Source organism: Daphnia magna, linkage group LG8, assembly GCF_020631705.1.
Source record: "Daphnia magna isolate NIES linkage group LG8, ASM2063170v1.1, whole genome shotgun sequence".
Classification (NCBI taxonomy): domain Eukaryota; kingdom Metazoa; phylum Arthropoda; class Branchiopoda; order Diplostraca; family Daphniidae; genus Daphnia; species Daphnia magna.
Genome location: NC_059189.1, coordinates 3731772 through 3750143, shown reverse-complemented (window position 1 = coordinate 3750143; position 18372 = coordinate 3731772). Strand labels below are relative to the sequence as shown.

General features: G+C 40.0%; 8 protein-coding genes and 1 pseudogene across 12 annotated transcripts in view; 6 read left to right on the top strand and 3 right to left on the bottom strand.

Annotated features, from left to right (window-relative positions):
- Nucleotides 1-18372, bottom strand: part of LOC116928944 (glucose dehydrogenase [FAD, quinone]) — a 33969-nt gene that overhangs the window by 14632 nt on the left and 965 nt on the right. The window lies entirely within an intron of this gene.
- On the bottom strand, nt 842-3049 carry LOC123475243 (annotated as a pseudogene).
- On the top strand, nt 3250-5407 carry LOC116928962. 5 transcript variants are annotated; one of them, XR_006650067.1, is made up of 5 exons: nt 3250-3406; nt 3471-4609; nt 4676-4827; nt 4910-5051; nt 5112-5407. XR_006650067.1 is itself a non-coding variant. In XM_032936114.2 (4 exons), exons 1-4 carry the CDS (start codon nt 4541-4543, stop codon nt 5309-5311), a joined length of 552 nt encoding a protein of 183 aa, XP_032792005.1. In that variant the 5' UTR covers nt 4386-4540; the 3' UTR covers nt 5312-5407. The 5 variants fall into 5 exon arrangements, 3 of the variants coding, with proteins under 3 accessions (XP_032792005.1, XP_032792006.1, XP_032792004.1); XR_006650068.1 differs by having other exon boundaries at nt 4676-5051; XM_032936114.2 differs by lacking the exon at nt 3250-3406 and having other exon boundaries at nt 4386-4603; nt 4915-5051.
- LOC116928960 lies at nt 5632-6798 on the top strand. Its single transcript, XM_032936111.2, has 4 exons — nt 5632-5795; nt 5863-5990; nt 6054-6367; nt 6463-6798. Exons 1-4 carry the CDS (start codon nt 5724-5726, stop codon nt 6606-6608), a joined length of 660 nt encoding a protein of 219 aa, XP_032792002.2. The 5' UTR covers nt 5632-5723; the 3' UTR covers nt 6609-6798.
- On the top strand, nt 6921-8379 carry LOC116928959. The gene is made up of 5 exons (XM_032936110.2): nt 6921-7608; nt 7668-7777; nt 7864-7976; nt 8041-8085; nt 8155-8379. Exons 1-5 carry the CDS (start codon nt 7271-7273, stop codon nt 8257-8259), a joined length of 711 nt encoding a protein of 236 aa, XP_032792001.2. The 5' UTR covers nt 6921-7270; the 3' UTR covers nt 8260-8379.
- LOC116928957 lies at nt 8534-9642 on the top strand. Its single transcript, XM_032936109.2, has 5 exons — nt 8534-8744; nt 8820-8959; nt 9036-9127; nt 9191-9309; nt 9378-9642. The coding sequence occupies exons 1-5, from the start codon at nt 8544-8546 to the stop codon at nt 9609-9611; spliced, it is 786 nt and encodes a 261-aa protein (XP_032792000.2). The 5' UTR covers nt 8534-8543; the 3' UTR covers nt 9612-9642.
- Nucleotides 9767-11297, top strand: LOC116928955. Its single transcript, XM_032936107.2, has 5 exons — nt 9767-10042; nt 10128-10258; nt 10335-10429; nt 10502-10629; nt 10692-11297. Exons 1-5 carry the CDS (start codon nt 9914-9916, stop codon nt 11175-11177), a joined length of 969 nt encoding a protein of 322 aa, XP_032791998.2. The 5' UTR covers nt 9767-9913; the 3' UTR covers nt 11178-11297.
- LOC116928964 lies at nt 11538-12371 on the bottom strand. The gene is made up of 2 exons (XM_032936117.2): nt 12054-12371; nt 11538-11991 (listed from the first exon to the last, which is right to left on the bottom strand). Exons 1-2 carry the CDS (start codon nt 12109-12111, stop codon nt 11756-11758), a joined length of 294 nt encoding a protein of 97 aa, XP_032792008.1. The 5' UTR covers nt 12112-12371; the 3' UTR covers nt 11538-11755.
- LOC123475247 lies at nt 15167-15914 on the top strand. Its single transcript, XM_045177682.1, has 2 exons — nt 15167-15328; nt 15468-15914. Exons 1-2 carry the CDS (start codon nt 15268-15270, stop codon nt 15653-15655), a joined length of 249 nt encoding a protein of 82 aa, XP_045033617.1. The 5' UTR covers nt 15167-15267; the 3' UTR covers nt 15656-15914.

Genomic DNA, 18372 nt, shown 5'->3' with positions numbered 1-18372 from the left:
ATAAGAAACTTGTATTTAAATTTCTCAAAAAATAAAATAATAGGGACAAAAATTAAAAAATAAAAAAACACCGGTAAAAAATGCTCTACGGCAAAATGAAAAAAAACGTTTTTCATTTTGCGATAACTCAGAAACTACTGGGAAAAATACAATAAAATTTTGAAAATCAGTGTTTCATAACTATATGAATCCACTGTCCAAATTTAAACAAAATCCGTGACTTACCCGCGCCCAAGATCTGACGGATCGGCGTGGATTGACCCCCCTCTCAAGAAATTTTGACAATTAATAATGAAACTTAGTGATCGGCCCCAATTAGTTCTAATCGAGTTAACCGCCCCACACCGATAAAGTGCATTCGGGGTTGAAATGAGGTGCCACTTTTTCAACCGGGGCGGTGCGGGGAAAAATTTGAGGTTAACCCGTTGCCCCGAAGCAATAAAAAAAAATGCCGTTCTTTCGGTTTCAGAGTAAAAATCGGGGCAAGCGGGTAGAACGAGCTATTATTGGGGTTGTTATCGGATAGATCGGGTAAATCGATAATGTTTTTTGCATTGATGAATCGATTGATTGCAATCCAATTGATTGCAAACCCCAATTAAATTCGGGGAGAAGAATTTTCCACCCTGAGCCACGCCTCCTTGGCCCGAAATGAGAAACCCGATTTGCAAAAAAGCGCCCCGATTGGCTCGAGGCCGATCCTTAATGAAACAATTAAAAATCTTTTTGGCTGTTGGAAGGAGGTCCGTAGAATATAATTTTCGCACATCCATTGCACTTCCAAGGTGACTAGCCGACGGACATCCCTGGAACTACCCATTGAGTACATAGATATCTAACGGATGTTCGGCCATAATTCGGACATCTGACGGCAGAAATGTGCTATATGGGGTTGGAGCTCTTACACTCGATCCTACACGATGCCCACTTGACGCCAGGCGACGATCAACGCGCTTCAAACGCCGTACACCAAGCCGAAACCTTCAGAGTCTTTGATCGGCCATGACCAACGGCCAAAATTAAGAAATGAAGCAGAGGTTGCACGAAAGAGCCGTTGCTTTTTGCGCAAAGACGTTGCGTGCTTGTCTGCCCAGCCGCGTAAGCCCTCATCACCTAGACCACGCGAAGACCCGACCAAACCGACATTGGAAATTCAACATTACAATTCGAAACCGATCCAATTTATTTCCTAATTATCTTAGACCCCCCTTCTCTTACATAGTTTTTCCACCTAAAACTTGTTCCCCTTTGAATTTGACACCTCCAGTTTTATATAGACTACGGCAAAAGAAAATCAACTTCACTTCTATTCCCCCCTCTATACCTCCACTTAACCAAAGAGGACATTCTCATGCAAACCATTCTTTATCCTTTTTTTATTTTGGAACAGCTGAAGTTTTATTGAGGTTATAGTCTCGCTTCTTCTCTTATTGACACATCTGTTTGCGAAGCTGTGTTCTAGGTTTAGGCACACCTCTTGCAGAGGCAATTGTATTTCTACCGGGCTCCGGGCTCGAGGGCGTTACATATTTTCTTCGAGGGAACACGCCACATTGAGCTCCACGCTCCCAGACGTCCGCGTCCCTACTCATTTTTTCATATTCATTATTTTGCTGTTTTTAATCTGATTCGTAAAGACTGTCTAGGCTTAGACACTTTGGCTTCAGATTTGTTTTATGGAGCTCCGCGCTCGAAGGCGTAAAAATTCTTTCGACGGAATGCGCCACACTGAACTCCGCGCTCGTAGACGTCTGCGTCACCACTCTTTCTTCATATTCTTTGTTTTGCTGTTGGAAAATCTGATTTCAAAAGACCGTCTAGGCTTAGACACTTTACTTCAGATTATTTTTTATCGAGCTCCGTGCTCAAATGCGTACGTATTTCCTTCAACGGAACACGCCACACTGAGCTCCGCGCTCCCAGACGTCCGCGTCACTACTCGTTTAATGCTGTATCGTTTCTCCTTCGCTCTATTTCGTTCCAAATAAAAAAAATGGTCTCATTCCATCTGAGAAAGCTACCAACGCGATAAAGCTCCTCGAATATTCCTTGCTTTCTTTTTCTTCTCTTAAACTGCATGTTTTACTATGTTGAGAAAAGAGATTGCGAGACGCAATAAGTGCTTCTTCCGCTGCGCTGACTGCCCTCGAGTGATTACCGTCTTTTGCCCGACGCGACATAAAGCTATCGAGCTTTGGGGGTTTGATTGAGAAAGATTTGTCTTCAAAATCAAGCGCAAATTTCTTGGAAATCGCCGTAGATTCATCCGCCGAAAAACCGTGGACCAGCCAGTTACTAATCTCTTCCGTGATCTCCTTTGGAACGAAAATTGGCTCCTCGGAGCCACTAGCGACATTGGACGGTCCTGCCTGGTTTGCATGTTCAGGAAACCCCTCGACTGGCTTAGACTTAACTTTCCACTTCTTCTTCTGCGATGATTTCGGCAACCAGGAACGATCGGTTGGCCTGTGCTCAGGGAATTCCGCTTGTTCCTGCTCTGACTCTCCGTCGTCACTAACGTCCTCTTCTACCTCCACATCTTCTTCTTCTTCCTCGCTTCTACGTTTCCTCCATCTCTGATCTACTTGCTCTGCTTTTGGTCTCTACTCGCTCTTCTCTTCTTCTCTCTGTTCGCTCTGCTCTTGGCCTCTCCACTTGATCGTAAATTTCTTCATCGACATAGCTTGGTCTATTCGAAACTTCTCTAAACTCTCTATCTTGATAATAACGATCCCCATACCTTTCGTCGTGCTGCTGATCTTCGAAAAATCCACTTGAACGACGTTCACGGTACTCGAAATGGTCGTGTGCTTGACTATAAAACGACGGGCCAGCAAGTCAGCAACCCGCTGGTATCAAAATGGGGCATGATCTCTTCCCGCAAACTCGTACTCGTCGTACCAACCACGCGGTCGCCTATCCTATTCCTCCATTCTACCATCAAAACCACGATTCTCTTGCTCTCTATTAATTCTAGCTACGGCCCGTGGATCCCACCAACACCGTCCCTGTTCACCGTAGTAATCACTTGGACCTGACATCTTTACTGTTCAAGAGCTGAAAAAAGTCTGAAAATGGGGGGCGTGTACAGGTCTGAAGAGAAAGGTAGCTTACCGCACCTCTATTTTTTGTTTGGTCTTTAAAAAAGCTGAAAATAAAATGTGTCTACACCCTTAGGGTCTAGCGAAATGAATTTCGACACCCAATTAAAAGTTTTTTTCAACTGTAAGGCAATGGCGTTAAAGTTAACTTCACCACGTCTTTAATTGCAGCAATCAATGGGAGGTGGCCACAGCTCTGATCTCATTCTTTTGTGCGATCGCACTGATTGGCGTCATGGCTGCTAATATTGAAAGAATTGAGGAAGACTGGTATTGCCTCTATCGGTTTGTCCGCAGAGACCACTGTAAGTAACTTCAAAACATGACGTAATAGTTAATTTATTCATTTACTACGTTAAAACAAAACAGGCACAGTCCAACACGCTCTCGATGGCGTAATACTTTTCGGTGGGTGTTTGGCATGTGTTATCAACGGAGCCCTGAGCTTCATTTCTTGCTACTGTTACAACTGAGACCACCAAAACCGGTATACAATTTAAAACACCAACATGCCAATTTTTTTTTTTTTAAAGAAAACAATGGAGCCAAATGATTCAACATAAACTATTTTTCGTTAACGTACGGATTCCCACGAAAGGTTCTTTTTATCACAGTGTTTGTACCCGTAACACCTGTCATCTGGGTTGCATGGATTGTCATAATACATCATACACAATTACCAAAAGAAATTCATTTTCCCTCTTAAATAAGCTACACCCAGCTGAAAGAAAATTGTAATTAATACCTCAAAATGTCTTCTGCTGCAAGATCGACTAGTACATAAGACTTCCTTTCATCGAGGAAAACTAATTTCGAATTGCTATCGAAACACGACGTCCAACTTAAAATGAAAGCATTTGGCGTCACCGTAATAATCAAATATTAAAAACGCTAACTAGAAAACGGGGCCAAGGATAACAAGCAACAAGGGAGAGCGAAAGGAAATTTGGCATTATTTGCGGAGAAGAAGAAAGGCGCATTGCACTTTTCGTAAAGGACAAAAATTACACTGCACTGTACAAACAACAGCTACGTGCGCAAATGCAAACACCTTAAAGCCCTTAGCATAAATATTTTGCAATCAAAGCAATTAGTTTTTCTTCAGACAAAACGATGACATCTCGCTTCGAAAAGAAACACTTTTGTTGATCGGCGTGTGGGACGTGAATTACATCATCCTACCATATCTTATAGATTACGATGGCTCGAGAATTTTCGAAAAAGTTGTCGACCCGTTAAATTAGATTTCGATAAACGAGTACGCATTCAAGTGAATCACTACGCCTAACGGAATCCAATGCGAAAATGCCAGTATGCATACACGTCAGAAAACCGCATCCTTTCTCTATTCAACGCGTGTTGTAGTAGACATTTGGTTTCCGTTACGACAAAGATTACAATACGCGTAATGTCATTGTGCCAGTCGACGGTGGAAAAAGATGTCGATTCCACTACGCATCTGTTCGGCTTGTAACCTCATTTTGGCCCTCATCGTTCTACTCGTACAGGTTTTCTTTTCTTTTCTACATAAATACATTATCCTCCCAGTGAGTAACCGTGTACTCATTTCGCAGTCTATGATACTAAGCAACTACAAAAACCTACAAGTTAAGACTTACTCTCAGTACACCGCGGTGGGAATATGGACTGCCTTGCTGCTGGCATGTAACGGGGCCAGCATGTTGCTCTACTTGAAGCGCAAGTTTTTGTGCAAACCCCAACAAATGTTCGCATGCTTTACACAAACATTTTGCTTCACGACGCGAAAACGAAACTGTCCTTTCTTTCTCTCTCCCTAAAATAATAAGAATAGGTACATGGTTAGTCTTTTCCTCTGCATTGCAACGCTCTTGGCCGGCATTTTTACTATCGGCATTGCGGCTGGAACTTTCTACGGCCTTTTATCGGAATCTCCGGCACCTCAGTCGGCCTTCAAATTGTCTCAACTAGGTAAACCGCAATTTTTACAAACAATGTTATACGCTCGCGAATGGTCGCATTTTCTTTTAGGTTATTCTTTTTGCATTTCTTCCAAAACAGATGAATTTACTTCTTTGAAAGCATTGGAGGGCACCCTATTCGGATGTGGTCTTGCATCGATATTCGTTAATTCCCTATCTATAATGTTTCTACATTTAGAAAAGCTCATGTTGCGCGAAGAAACTGTTTCGCCCGGTTCGCTTCCAACTCGAAATTTCAACAGATATTGAAAAAGAAAAAAAGAATAAATCTAATTATTTCCATCACTTTAATTTGTGCGCATCTTTGCCTACTTTATGAAAATATAAAGATGGGCACGAAACGTTTATGGTTGCCTAATTTTTTAAGGAGAGATCAAAGGAATAGCTCTTAATTCAGTTGTTTTATGCACATACATGGCGTGGCGTATGGAACGTAAGAGATTGCGAAATACGCCCTACGAAACGGAAACGTGAGTCTTCCGACCACATCCATGATTCTAGGAGGGGCTGGATTTGCGGTTGATTGCAACCCATTCTGTTATTTGGAGCGAAAACTGTATATAAGGTAGGGAAAGAAATCTGGAGGGGTGTTAATCAGCCAGTGGATCTAGGCATTTTCACAATTCGACGAACAGTGTGCGCTTCACAACCGTCTTGTAAGATGTCGATGATTTTGCTAACGATTTTCTCTTGTTTGGATTTCATTACGGGCTTGATCAGCATCATTGTTCAGGTAAACACCTGCATAACCTAACCCATTAATTTGGCGGTTTTTTTAAACTAATATTGTACTTCTTTAGGCAGTGATTATAGCCAATCACGATGATTGTGCTTACTCGAAGATGGGGGTGGGTCTTTGGAATGGTTTATTACTAGTCACAACAGCCATTTCTCTTCTTGTGATCGCCAGCCGTAAAAAGGCTAAACCGTAAATAATTCATTAAGACTTTCATTCGTTCACATTAATTCAAAAACAAAAAAACGTCTGCAGGAGTGACTGGATGCTCGTTATTTGCGCTATGACTCTGATGGCTTCACTCGTGCAAGTCGGAGTGGCTTCGGGAGTCATCTATCAACTGCACAGTTTGCAGTACTTTCATCACGGACCTGCAGCCAACCCGTTGGATGGTATCCTGGACACATTCAAATCGGACAACATACCCACTCAGAAGGACGCATTGGGTGATTTCACCGACACAGTGTTTGGAATCGCCAACAAATTTGCAGGGAATGTCATCTCAAACACAGGCAAATACGGCCAAGTGCACGCGTGTTACAAACTGCTCTTAAATGACGATTACTTCGGTAAGAAAAAATTCTTTTTTCAGAGGAAAAAAAAACAACAAACAAAATTAACATTTCAAAGGCAAAGCTTAAAGAAATAATATTATTTATTCAAGGTTCCCAACGGAAAACCTTAGAGATAATACTGCTGTGCAGTGGTCTTATCGCAATCGCAGTTAAAATAGCGACATTTCTAGCGTTGCGGGTCAAACGCTTGGCCGTATCTGCTACAATCCAGTACACGCAACAAAATGTGTCGTGAAAATTTGACGTCATTGAAAAATATGCTTCTCTCAATGTGCAACCTTGAGAAACGTTATCGCAAGTCAAGAGAGCCTAGTTCCATTCACACGTTTGCATAAATTATACCATTTCCGCTTCCCATTTGTTGTTTCAAATCGTTTGTGACACAACCGCACGGTTATTCCATACAATCATATTTCAGTCGATAAGTTAAGCCTGTCATTGAAATTCACTGCACAACCTCCCTCTATGCCCAAATTCTAAAAATTCTAAGCAATCAATACGAGAGAGCTAAATGGCGTTGGTCAAGTTTCAAATGAAGCTGAAGGGTTTCTTCGTCTGTGACGTCACAGCGGCCCAAACAAAAACAAACACAGCACAGTAAGTCGAAGACTAATGGAAGACAAAAGGGGAAAGTCTCACAGTCCAAACGTAATCTACTTCCCCTATCGGCGTCAGTATCAACGACACTTGCCCGTGATATAGAACAGAACTAAAAAATCAGTGGAGTTGGTGGCATCTTCAGTCTGCCTTTGTATATCAAAACAAGTGGATTGGAACGAGATTTTCGTCCGCTATGCACAGTTAAGTAAACAATTGCCGTTAGCAAGAAGAAGGGCGTCTTGTACGCCAGTTTTGCAACGCATATAGTTAATTGCGAAGGATTCAGTGCGTGGACAAATGGAAACGCCACTCACGGCCGAAGCCGGAAACAGTGGAGCCCTTGCAGCGGGAAATTCAAATGGTGTGTCGTTCGATTCAAGGCGGTTAGATGATACGGTTACCAGTTCGTCGTACATTACTGTCTACACTAATCAGACTCTAAAAAGACTACTAGTCCTTTCAGTTTCTGCTATTCTGTGTGAAATCATCCAATTCATTTGTCAAGTTTGTTTGATCATGCAATCAAGGCGGCTGTCAATATCTGCCATCAGCGCTGTCCTCGTCATCTGGACTTTATTAGCTTTGACGCTAACTGCCCAGTGGATTCTTTTACTAGGCAGCAACCGAGTGGCAATGTATAACAAGCTTTCAACAAAATAAATTGACATTTTAAAAACATTTTTGATTGATGCAGTGTGAAAAAAGGGAAAATGCTGATTTGCGGATGCCAAGGTCTTGGCGTCCTCAGTTTATTAGCTTCAGTTGCTCTTCTGTCCGTTCAAAGTGAAGGCAGCAAATGGACAGGTCTGACTAAGTCATTCTTTAATGATATGTTACCATTCCTATTTACTCAAGTTATTAATAAGAGACGTTTTGCGAAAAAAAAACAGAAGATAATACCAAATGGCTAGTCGGTGCAATGGTCGGTACCAACTGCTTGAATGTTATTATTTTCTGCGTGCTATTCGTCTTCATCGTTCGAGGACAAAAAAACGTCCACCAGGCAAGGAGAATTGAAAAGAAAATAATAAAAACAAAAATTATTCAATTAAAACCTATTCGACCAGGTTATAGGGTCGTGGCTTTGGCTGGCCATCCAGCAACACATACAGGTAACGTAACTACCTTGTACCTCCGAGCACAGACAATTATTGAATGTTCTTTTAATCAACTTTAAATAGCGACAGCAATTGTTGACAGCGGAAAGTGGGAGCGATTTAATTAAAGAACATTTGCAAGCAGCCTACGACGCGGAAGAATTGTCTTTTTCAGCAGAAGCGGCATGAGCCTCAAAACTGATCCCAAATGCATAAACTCTTGGATTGAAATTGGAGCAACGTAAAGTGTGTCGCAAATTATTGTATATAACGTACGGAGAATACAAGTTTCATGTTGAAATAGTAAAATATCACAAGATTATTTTTCCTCTCTGGTATCTAAAAAAATAAATAAAAATAGTGCAACTAAAGACCACCCAGATCTCTGCAATCCATAGGTTCTAGTCGTAAAAAAATGTGTCTTATCGAGTCGGAGCTGTTATCACCATCAAACTGCTATGCGTTGTTTTTAGATGAATCATTATGGTGTCAGTTACGACTCGATAGGTGAGTTGACTCTATGTTACCTGACGGCTGAAGTCATGTGGGAGAGTTCCGACTGGTGGCTTATCCAGTCCCAGCCACGACGCGTTTTACCGGTGGCCTCGTTAAAATTGGGTTTAAGCCTAACTGTTTTAAACGCCGTTTTGTGGTTGATCGCTATCGTTTTACAGGTAGGAAGATTGAACGCACTCTACAATAAATGCAGACTAGCCATTGATTGCCCCTACCCCTATTTTTCTCAGTAGGCTTTGCTGCTTAAGGAGATTGACTGTCACTTTGAACCATCGTCCTACACCCTCGTCGGTATCTGCCTCGGTTGGTCTGCAACTAATATGGTCACTACGGCCGGTTCGTTGTACGGTTTGATTCGAAACACTGAAAAAGAGTAAGACTAAAATAGGTCATAAACAAAAACAATTCAAGTACAAAACGCTGATTACCCGTTACAACTTTCTGTCTAGTGTTAAATCCTATCTAGTATTGACGGCTATGACAGCCGCCTTCTCGCCAATCATTTTTTTTGCCTACGTAGTCGCCCTATGTCTTGACACTGGTAAACAAAATTTTAAACTACGCAGTCTATCTTCACGAAGCAATGATTAATTTTGCGATTCAGCTACCGAATCCTGGCTAGAACCAGGCGGATTTTCAATTTTCACGGGTCTCTACGTTTCCGGAGAGAGTTGCATCATGTTGTGGTACTTCTCACGTGAATGGAAAGCTCACCGCATAGAAGTAAGTAGAAACAGTATTAAAAACATTTTACTATCGAATATTCAACAGAAATAATTTTTTGAAAAAAGGTTGAAGAAGAAAAGATGGATCGGATTCAACAACGCGTGCGGGAGCAGCAAAATCATCATTTGAGTGTTTTGACAAATACTGTACAGCCAACGCCACCTAGTGCGTACGGCGTAAAACAGATGATGGGGACAACCGAGACTCAAGTGGAAGTGATGCAAGAGGGAATGGGAGTCGAGGATGTGAGCGATGCAGGCAGCGACCGTTTGACTTACTATCCGCCCGTGTTTGTTTGAAAGTCTTGCACAATACAAAATTTCTTTTTTTTTTCTTTTTCGTCAACCTTTGCTTATCACCATATCAGTGAGTTCATCATGTCACCTTCATTATCTTAAATCAAGATTGAAGGAACAAAAAAAAAAAAAAAGGAAAACCAAAGCACGCAAAGGTGATAGAAAAACCAAAAACTAAAAGAAAAAAGAACGCGACTCAAAGTACAGGATTTGAGATCCTGACCAACCTGCGTCGTGATGAGTTAGTAGTGTGGTGTGATTCTATAACCTGCCCGATCAAGGAGCAGGTTGTTAACTAAAAGAAGATGACCGATTCCGACTCGACCATTCCGGAAGAAAACGATTCAGTGACATTGTCATCGCGATATAAATTATTCATCAAAATTTTCTCGTTTTCGCTCATCGTCCTCTTCGTCTTAGCTGTTGTATTTCAGGTAAATTCATTTTTCAAAAAGGTTCTTCTCGTTTATAATCAATCTGTCTGACTGCGTACGATTCTGAAAAAAAAAAAAAAAAAAGGTTTGCGCAATCTTGGTGAATACAAATTTCAGTCAAATTGGAGCCGGAATATGGTGCGGTGTAGTGTATGCCGCCACAAGCGTCACGGGTCTATTAGCCGTCCGTAGCCGCCAACGCGACGACAAGGCCATGTAAGGTAACCGGATATTTCTCAGCTCACCGAATAGAGTGTGTTATAGTATCCGATTATCAAAATTCCGGTGGCAGGACAATTGCATTGCTATGCATGGCTGCCGCCTCCGTTTTCACTTCCCTAGCTCTCATGATTATAGCTTTGCTTTCTCTCACTAGCACAACTCAAGGTACCCCGTGATCTATAGCGTTCATCATTTATTCTTTTTAAACGAACAATTCAAGATGTCCTAATTTTGCAGGAGCATACCCCAAGTTATCTATCGCATCTAATGCTGTTCTGGCGGGCGTGGGATTGATTAGTTTAGTCGTGTCTACAATTATGATAATCATTACTGCCATCTGCATGTCATCCCGTAAACGCGCATCGGTGAGTACATCAAGTAAACAAATGAAAACAACAGTGTAAACGATTTGTTTTGTTTCTTTTAGCCGCAGCATATTTCAAACGAGATGGAAGAAATAAAAAAAGATTCAATAGACACTGACTCGCAGCAACCGTCAGAACAAATGTATCCGCCTTCGGTGGCAACTGTTTCGCAGCACACAGCTGAATCGCATGGTTCGACAGATTCAGACGGTATCTACGAAACGCTCAAATTCCAGCAGAGTAATGTGGCGGGCGAAACAAGTTTAGACATGCAGGCATCCAAATTAATTGACCAATTCATCGAACCCATTTACGCCATCCCAATCAAAAAGAAGATAAATTCTTTTTCGAACCTCTCAGTCGGAGGTGATTTTGATATAGAAGTGGACAACCGACACGAGAGCGAGGAAAATAAAGTCACATCGACCAAATGGTTCAATGTAGGACCAGTGGAAGAGCCGATTGGGTCAGATGTTGACGATAGCGAATATTCAAGAAATATTGAATTGCCAAGAGAGGATGTTATAGTTCACCCCCCACCAAAGTGATACTCGTTTAGTTGAATTTAAAAAGGTTTTGGGGCCATAAAATAGGGTAACCCGTTACACGTATCAATTGTTTCTGAAAATGCTCCACTAAAAATTCAAAATACATGCATTGGAAATAGACGCTGATATTGATGCAGGTGTTTTCGTACAACTGCGTATTGGCGAGGATTACCTTCGGATAATTACATTTGCCGAATTTTAAAAGACAACAGGTTTGACTGGTAAAAATCCACCAGCCGTGAATCGCAGTGCAAAAAAAAAGTGCAGCCTTTCGTTTCGGTTTCGTTTGACTAACCAAGCTTTCTGGTTTCCGCCTTTCGTTAACCTTGCTCAATGCCGACCAGACTTGTCCTCATCATGTCAATCAGTAATAGTTTTATTTTAGAAATTGTAAACATAAAACGATCATAACAGGACACAAAAGGATTAGCAATACTCCACCACTTAGTATGAGAAATAGTAACAACACTTGTCATTGTTTGATTGAGATTGTTTAAAAAATAGCTCAGCCTGTTTAAATGCAAGCATGCATTTTTTAGATTACAGACAAATGCTCTCTGCAGGCCCCGTTTGAAAAATCAATGACAAATACCCCACTTTTTCTTGCATCCTAAGGACAAATTGCAGTGTGAAGTTGAGTTTCCACATTCATTACGTAAAGAACAGCATTGTTCATGTGGGCATTTTCCATGCACTGGACCACACTCATGTCCACTAAACTCTCCAGAATTCAAATCTTCATCCCAATCAGCAGGAAGAGTGCCAGGTCTCGATGAAGCTTCTTCAGGTTTTGAACCAGGATTGCAACTCAAAGCTAAGAAAACATGCCTAAATGAAATCTATTTGGTTTGAAATATGGCTTACAATGAAGTTTACCTGCAGAAAAAAGGACTACAATAATCACAAGCAGTGAAAATTGCTGATAAAGCTTCATCTTGAATTGGTATGGGACTTGTTGACTTGCTCGACGTTCGACTGAAACTAACGAGCCAGTACTCAACTCTTTATAAGCCAAGACGGTAGCTGAAGGACACGAAAAGGAAACCAGTTCGCTCCGGTACGTCACGTCATCGCAGGAAGTATTATAAAAATCTTGCCACCGTTGAAACAAAGAAAATCCCAAACAGTTGCGACGTAAGCTCAACTATGCGTCAGATAGGTCAGTGTATCGTTGTGGGGGAAAAAAAAACGACTATGCATATCAATGTTTTGACGTGACTTATTTTTAAGTACAATCCTTTGATCGTGCGAGCTAACAGCATTGCCAATAGTTACAATTATAACGTAATATAATATATATTTTTTGTTAAAGTAATGGCGATGGCGAAATGAAGAAAGTTTTTCTACTAAAACCTTTCCTTGAGCTTTTATGTAATATGCAAGTAAGGTATTATTGCTTTAAATAAACCATATTAAAGAATCAACAAGCAAGAAACCGCACGCCTCCACCCTTTTTTTAAAAACCACGAATGAGAAACACGAAAAAACAAAAAACAAAAAGGGAATTACTCTTTTTCAGTAGAAGTTTTTAAAAGTTAAATGTCAAAAAAAAAAAAAAAAGAAAGAAAAAGAAAAGACCGAAATAACTGAACAGTTCTGCAGACACACTAGACTGCAGGGTTAATATTGATAGCTTCATCCGTTAAAGCTCGTGATTAAAAGGAAGGAAATGTGGAAGACCAGGCCTTGATATTTGAAACCCTAGAAGACTTCGCAATTTGTTTCGAACAGTATATGGCACATGTTGCATTTCTAGCCATACAATACGCGTGGTATTGGACTACCGTCTTATCAACGACAATTTTTAAAGGTTGCCTACCAAAAGGCCTTGTGCGTTTAGCAACCAGACGACTTGTTCACATGGTCAGTTGATTTACAAAAATATAAATAAAACCATTAATCCAAGAAGAATTCGTGTCCCATTTAAAAATTTATCTAGCAACCAAATCAAGTATGTTTTCGTTAAAGATGTTAACACGCATCTAGAATTACTATCAAAGTTTCGGAAGATATCTCAACCACGCCCATCACCAGTTTTAGTTTTCCGATAAAAAGAAACTTTTGGCAGTGGATCTGATTCCGGTTCTTCTTGTTAGGGACTTGCAATTAAGCGTATTACAACCTCATTTTAAATAACACCGTGTAAACCAGGATATTGCTACACAACCGCAGAATCCGTAGAAGTGAAACAGAAGAGAAAAAACAAGCTTTACAAGTAAGACGAACCTAACTTTTAAATTGAAAATGTAATTTCCTGGAGCAATTCAGCCACGATCGGAACGGCTGCAGGCTTTAAAAAGTTTTTTACAAAGTCCGTTTCCTATTTCGATTGAGAAAATAAACTTATTCTCCAAAAAGAAACCACGTTCGCGGGTTGCTGAAAAAATAAAACCCCAAAACGGATGTAACGAAACGTCTACTCCAGGATGTTTTCAAATCAAAGATATTTTTTTCTTCAAGTTTCCTTTAAATTCATATAAACAAGCTCAATTTAAGTGAAAGAAAAATTGCGCAAGTTACGTTAATCAACACAATTGCTAAAACCACACTACGCATTTCAATTGTCCTATGCATATTTATGATCGATGACTTGTCTCACGTGTCTAGTAACTCATGTTTACATTCTGTATCACCCCACGTCCCTGAAAAATTGCTTCCGGTCAATTAAGAAAAATCACACCTTGTCAACAAAAAAGAATTCGCATGCAGGACGTAACACTCTCGCGCATGCCACATGACATCGTATATTTTTTTTTATTTATTTATTTTTTTAAACTTAAGGTTTTGTAGCATCACTGAGTTTATCAAAGCTGATGCGACGGAAGACGAGACATTCACTTGGGGCATTTCGGGGTGAATGGCCGTTACTTTTTAAATATGGAAAAATCCAGAAAACAAAATGCAAAGAGTCAAAAAGAAAAGCGCCAATTCAAGCCTCAGGTAAAAGACTAGAGAAACGTCGCACCAAAAGGGAAAAAAAGAACTGAAAGGCCCATTCCGGGAATTCGGCTCTTTTCACTTAAAAGCTCCGATCAAATGGCAGACAGAGGTAGAGAATTTTTTTTTTTTATCCAGCAGTATGTCGGCAAATGAGAAGACAACGTCTTAAATTGCATTTTAAAAAACTAAAAAAACTAGAAAAAAAAAAATAGAACCCAAGAGGATATATTTATCTTTAGCCCTTTCCCCCAGGATTGAGTGACGTTGGACCGGATTACTCGTATCCGAAAAAAGGGACATCCCCAACCAAGATATTCCATTTCGTATGACGCAGGTCTACACGTTAAGCAATTGTTTTTGCAAGATCAAGTAGCCAGATTTCCCCCTTTTTTTGCCCCCAACTGCGTCAGAGTTGAAGGAACCAGATTTGCGGCCAAATTCCCTGGAAATCAAGTTCTTAATCTCCTCGTTTTTTTTTTTGTTGTTTTCGCATAGCGACTAAATCAAACAGGTGCGTGTCGAGACAAAATCGTGTTCCGCTCAAAATTCCTCCAGGCGTGCGCTTGACTTAAAAATACATTAAACTCTTCTCCAAGACGGTTGAACAACCAGTCACAAAATTGCCATATTTTACATTGAAAAATTGAAACGGCTTGTGGCTAGGGATGTGTTGCCAAGAGAAACTGCGCGTAAAATGCATCATTTAAGGATTAATAAACGTGACTCCCTGAGCGTGAATAAGAAAAATTCGTTAAGCCCACAAATTAGTGCACTGCAACACCTTTGAAATGAAACTCACCAATTAAAAAGCAGTCGACATATTTGATTCGATCAACAACAAAATTTAGCACGCCAGAGGGAGGTTAGCAACAAACTTGGTGATGCCCTTTCTTTCAAAATATCCGTTACTTGAGACCTGTTAGAAATTATTCAAAATCAAAGGAGCACGACATTTCAACAACAACCGGTTCCCCTGAAGCAGGTACCTACGGCTATCTCCTTTCTCCCCCCCAAAAACAATCCTAAGGGATGGTACAAAAATGGCCTTGTATAAAACCTGTGATCAGGCAGAGAATTCATTCAGTGTTATACTATTCCAACACAAGCACGCTTCTTAGAAAAGTCCGGCATATCAAATCAACGCGCAGAAATGAAGGCAGCTATTACCACAATCATTTTGGTGTTGGCACTCTCTGCAATCTCATCAACAGGTAAATCTCAATTTTCTTTAACCACTTCATTGGCAAAAAGATTTAACTTTAAAACAGGTTTCATTAGTTAGAGTTTACTAATCTATGACGCATTTAGTTTGATTCTTAAGCATGCCCTTTTTAAAATCAAAATTTACAGAGGCACGACCTGATCGGGATGGTCTTTGGAACGTCGTTTTTCGCCAATCGAGGAACGATCAATGTGGACCAGCACATGGAGAATGTAAATCCGGCTTATGCTGCTCTCTGTACAACGAATGTGGAAACTCGGTTGCGCATTGTAACGTCTCGCTCGGTTGCAAAAACAAGTGGGGCGTTTGCCATTAGGAAATGACGCTGGGATTTGAAGAACAAAATAATGCTTGTTACAATCGACTAACGTATTGCACCTAATGAAGGCGTGTCCAGACTCATTTTAATTTACATGTTCACCTGATATACCTGTAGTAAGAATATTTGTACCTGAAGCTACTGAGGTACGTCAAATTCTTTATTTACTGATAGAGAAGCATGTATGTCAAGCCGGTATTGTATCTAGACATGCGCAAAGAATTTATAATAAAATACGTTATTTGTGGAGAAAAAAGTTTTTTGACAATTTTTCATCGTGATGCAGACCCTATAGTTAGATCAACTTAAAAAAAAAAAAAAAGAAGATAACAATAATGAAAAAAAAAAAAAAATGAAAAAAAAACAAGCACATCTAACCGGTTTCCAGACACGACGATCACGAGTACACAATTTCATCAACAAGTGGTCCAAGTGGTCTACGTTCGCCTTCTCTCAAATTGATTGCCGACGGGTATAGGTCAATAAACGATAAAAAAATTTAAAGGTAAAACCCAGCCCGACCTTTTGTACGAATTTGCTCGATTGGCTGCTTTCCATTTAGTCATAAAAGAATAGAAAGTAAAAGAAAAGATGTAGGCCTTATAAAACCTTGTGACCAGCACGCAATTCACCCAGTTCGTATTGCAACACCAAATAACACAGTCACAGAATTCAAACACGTAAATCGTGAATAACATGAAGCCAGTGGTCACAGCATTTCTGTTGTTTTTGACCATCTTGACAATCATTACCACAGGTAGTTAAAAATTAAGCCTGACCGCGTAGTCGCAAACTCAAAATCAAGATTTAATTTTAAAAATTTTACGACTCAGCCACCTCAGTTTCCTCCTGAATTCTTAAAATCGCCATTGAGTTTTTTCACGTTCACATTTACAGATGCCCAACTCATTCGCAATGGCGCCTTAAACGCTAGGACCCGCCAAACAGCAGCCGCAGTCTCGCAATGCGGGCCGGTTCATGGCTCGTGTCCCAGTGGATTGTGCTGCTCCGCTTACAACGATTGTGGAAATACGATCGCGCATTGTAACGTCTCACTTGGTTGCAAAAATAAGTGGGGCAATTGCAGTTAATGGAGTCCTTTCAATCCAAATCAACAGACGTTTCGAATTTTTTAAAAATGATACACACATTCTCATTACGTTAAAAATACTCGTTTAATATGCTACCTGGCGATTAAAAACAATCGATTAAAACTCCCTCAATTTATTAATTAAATGTACAAGCATGTATGTCACGTTGACTATGACTACATATATTCATCGTGAGCTTTTCATTCATGCTTATTCATAAATAAATTGAAAGAGGTCACAAAGTCACTGCCTCCGCGCGTATCTCCCTGTTCAGTCTGGATAATTTATCGTCAATATAGTAGGGTACTATCACTGGAATACAAAACCAGCTCATTAGCTGAGAATAGAACGAAGGAGGGTGGCGTGATCAAGACATTTGTTGTCGGTTTAATCATCAGAAAATCCCGCCTGCATCAATGGTCTACGTGACGCGGGATTTAAGCACGTCGTGCTAGTTAGTAAAATAAGGTTATATGGTACGCTAAAATGTTGTAAGGCACAATGTTATAAAGTTAAAAAATAATAAAGGTTAACACAACATTTCTATTTAACTTGATGGCTTTAAAAATAAGAAAAAATTGGGTTGCTTTATGACGTCAATAGCCTTCCACAACATTATTTTGCTTGACTGACAATTGTCAAATGGCTTCCAGATTTCCAAGTACAATAGAATGGGGTCGGCAAGCTAGGCAGATTAATGAAAAACTTGTTCTAGACACAAATTTCTTGAAAAAAAAATCAAACTACAATGACAGCCATTTCGCCGGAAATTCAACAAGGCAACAGAAAACACATGTTTGTCACTTTTTTTCTAGCAAAAAAAGGATAAAACTGATTGCAGTTCTAGTAAGTTACTACTATTTACGAACCACAGCTCCCTTTTTAATAAGAAATTGAAACCAAAGACAAACATTTCGTGGAACGCTGCAAGCTGCAAAGAACTATGAAATTCAAGGTGTCAACCTATTCAATTTGTCATCGACCTAGATACAGTCAATAACAAATGACAATACAAAAAGGGGAGTGTTGGTTTATGACGTCCAACAAGATAAAATTTGAAGTGAATGGTAGAATACCATTTGAGAAAGTTTGTGCAAAATGTGTTGCGCAACAATTATCAAAGCAAAAAAAAAAAAACCCGAAATGAATTATTTACTAATGTTTTAGCCATAAAAAAGTACATTCAAAGCTCTATGTGTCCTTGACATCGAATATTCGTGAATCAATGCCTCAAAAATTTTAGCTTTAAAATATCACATTCAAAAAGTAGAAGTTTCAACAAGTAAAACAAACGCTGTGTTCTACAAACAGCCACATACAGAAAAGCAAAGGAGTGCCTTTGCTTGTGTGGAATAAAAACGTAAAAATTAATCGTGGAACAACGCTATATCCCCCACGGGGAAATATGGCCCTGTCTGTCTGTGGGAGATGCAAGTCTTGTCACGTCTTTTGCCACGGGTTAAATCCAAATTGCTTTAAAAAACGTCGGCCAAAAACAATTATTTTTTTGTTTGTTTTTTATTGACCGAACCTGAATGGGAAAATTGTATGAATCCATCACTCAAAAGAATACACAATTCATCGCAGCCCTAAAAGTAATTGACAACGACGAATGATTGAGAT

Bases quoted from the DNA above. Each gene is read 5' to 3' on its own strand.
- LOC116928962 (XM_032936113.2), top strand. From the start codon at position 4,541: ATGTCGATTCCACTACGCATCTGTTCGGCTTGTAACCTCATTTTGGCC. The intron at 4,610-4,675 runs GTTTTCTTTTCT...CTCATTTCGCAG, and splicing joins TCATCGTTCTACTCGTACAG to TCTATGATACTAAGCAACTA. The intron at 4,828-4,914 runs GTTCGCATGCTT...TAATAAGAATAG, and splicing joins TTGTGCAAACCCCAACAAAT to GTACATGGTTAGTCTTTTCC.
- LOC116928960 (XM_032936111.2), top strand. From the start codon at position 5,724: ATGTCGATGATTTTGCTAACGATTTTCTCTTGTTTGGATTTCATTACG. The intron at 5,796-5,862 runs GTAAACACCTGC...GTACTTCTTTAG, and splicing joins TGATCAGCATCATTGTTCAG to GCAGTGATTATAGCCAATCA. The intron at 5,991-6,053 runs GTAAATAATTCA...AAACGTCTGCAG, and splicing joins AGCCGTAAAAAGGCTAAACC to GAGTGACTGGATGCTCGTTA.
- LOC116928959 (XM_032936110.2), top strand. From the start codon at position 7,271: ATGGAAACGCCACTCACGGCCGAAGCCGGAAACAGTGGAGCCCTTGCA. The intron at 7,609-7,667 runs GTATAACAAGCT...TGATTGATGCAG, and splicing joins GGCAGCAACCGAGTGGCAAT to TGTGAAAAAAGGGAAAATGC. The intron at 7,778-7,863 runs GTCTGACTAAGT...AAAAAAAAACAG, and splicing joins TGAAGGCAGCAAATGGACAG to AAGATAATACCAAATGGCTA.
- LOC116928957 (XM_032936109.2), top strand. From the start codon at position 8,544: ATGAATCATTATGGTGTCAGTTACGACTCGATAGGTGAGTTGACTCTA. The intron at 8,960-9,035 runs GTAAGACTAAAA...CTTTCTGTCTAG, and splicing joins ATTCGAAACACTGAAAAAGA to TGTTAAATCCTATCTAGTAT. The intron at 9,128-9,190 runs GTAAACAAAATT...TTTGCGATTCAG, and splicing joins CGCCCTATGTCTTGACACTG to CTACCGAATCCTGGCTAGAA.
- LOC116928955 (XM_032936107.2), top strand. From the start codon at position 9,914: ATGACCGATTCCGACTCGACCATTCCGGAAGAAAACGATTCAGTGACA. The intron at 10,430-10,501 runs GTACCCCGTGAT...CTAATTTTGCAG, and splicing joins TCTCACTAGCACAACTCAAG to GAGCATACCCCAAGTTATCT. The intron at 10,630-10,691 runs GTGAGTACATCA...TGTTTCTTTTAG, and splicing joins CATCCCGTAAACGCGCATCG to CCGCAGCATATTTCAAACGA.
- LOC116928964 (XM_032936117.2), bottom strand. From the start codon at position 12,111: ATGAAGCTTTATCAGCAATTTTCACTGCTTGTGATTATTGTAGTCCTT. The intron at 11,992-12,053 runs GTAAACTTCATT...ATGTTTTCTTAG, and splicing joins TGTAGTCCTTTTTTCTGCAG to CTTTGAGTTGCAATCCTGGT.
- LOC123475247 (XM_045177682.1), top strand. From the start codon at position 15,268: ATGAAGGCAGCTATTACCACAATCATTTTGGTGTTGGCACTCTCTGCA. The intron at 15,329-15,467 runs GTAAATCTCAAT...CAAAATTTACAG, and splicing joins CTCTGCAATCTCATCAACAG to AGGCACGACCTGATCGGGAT.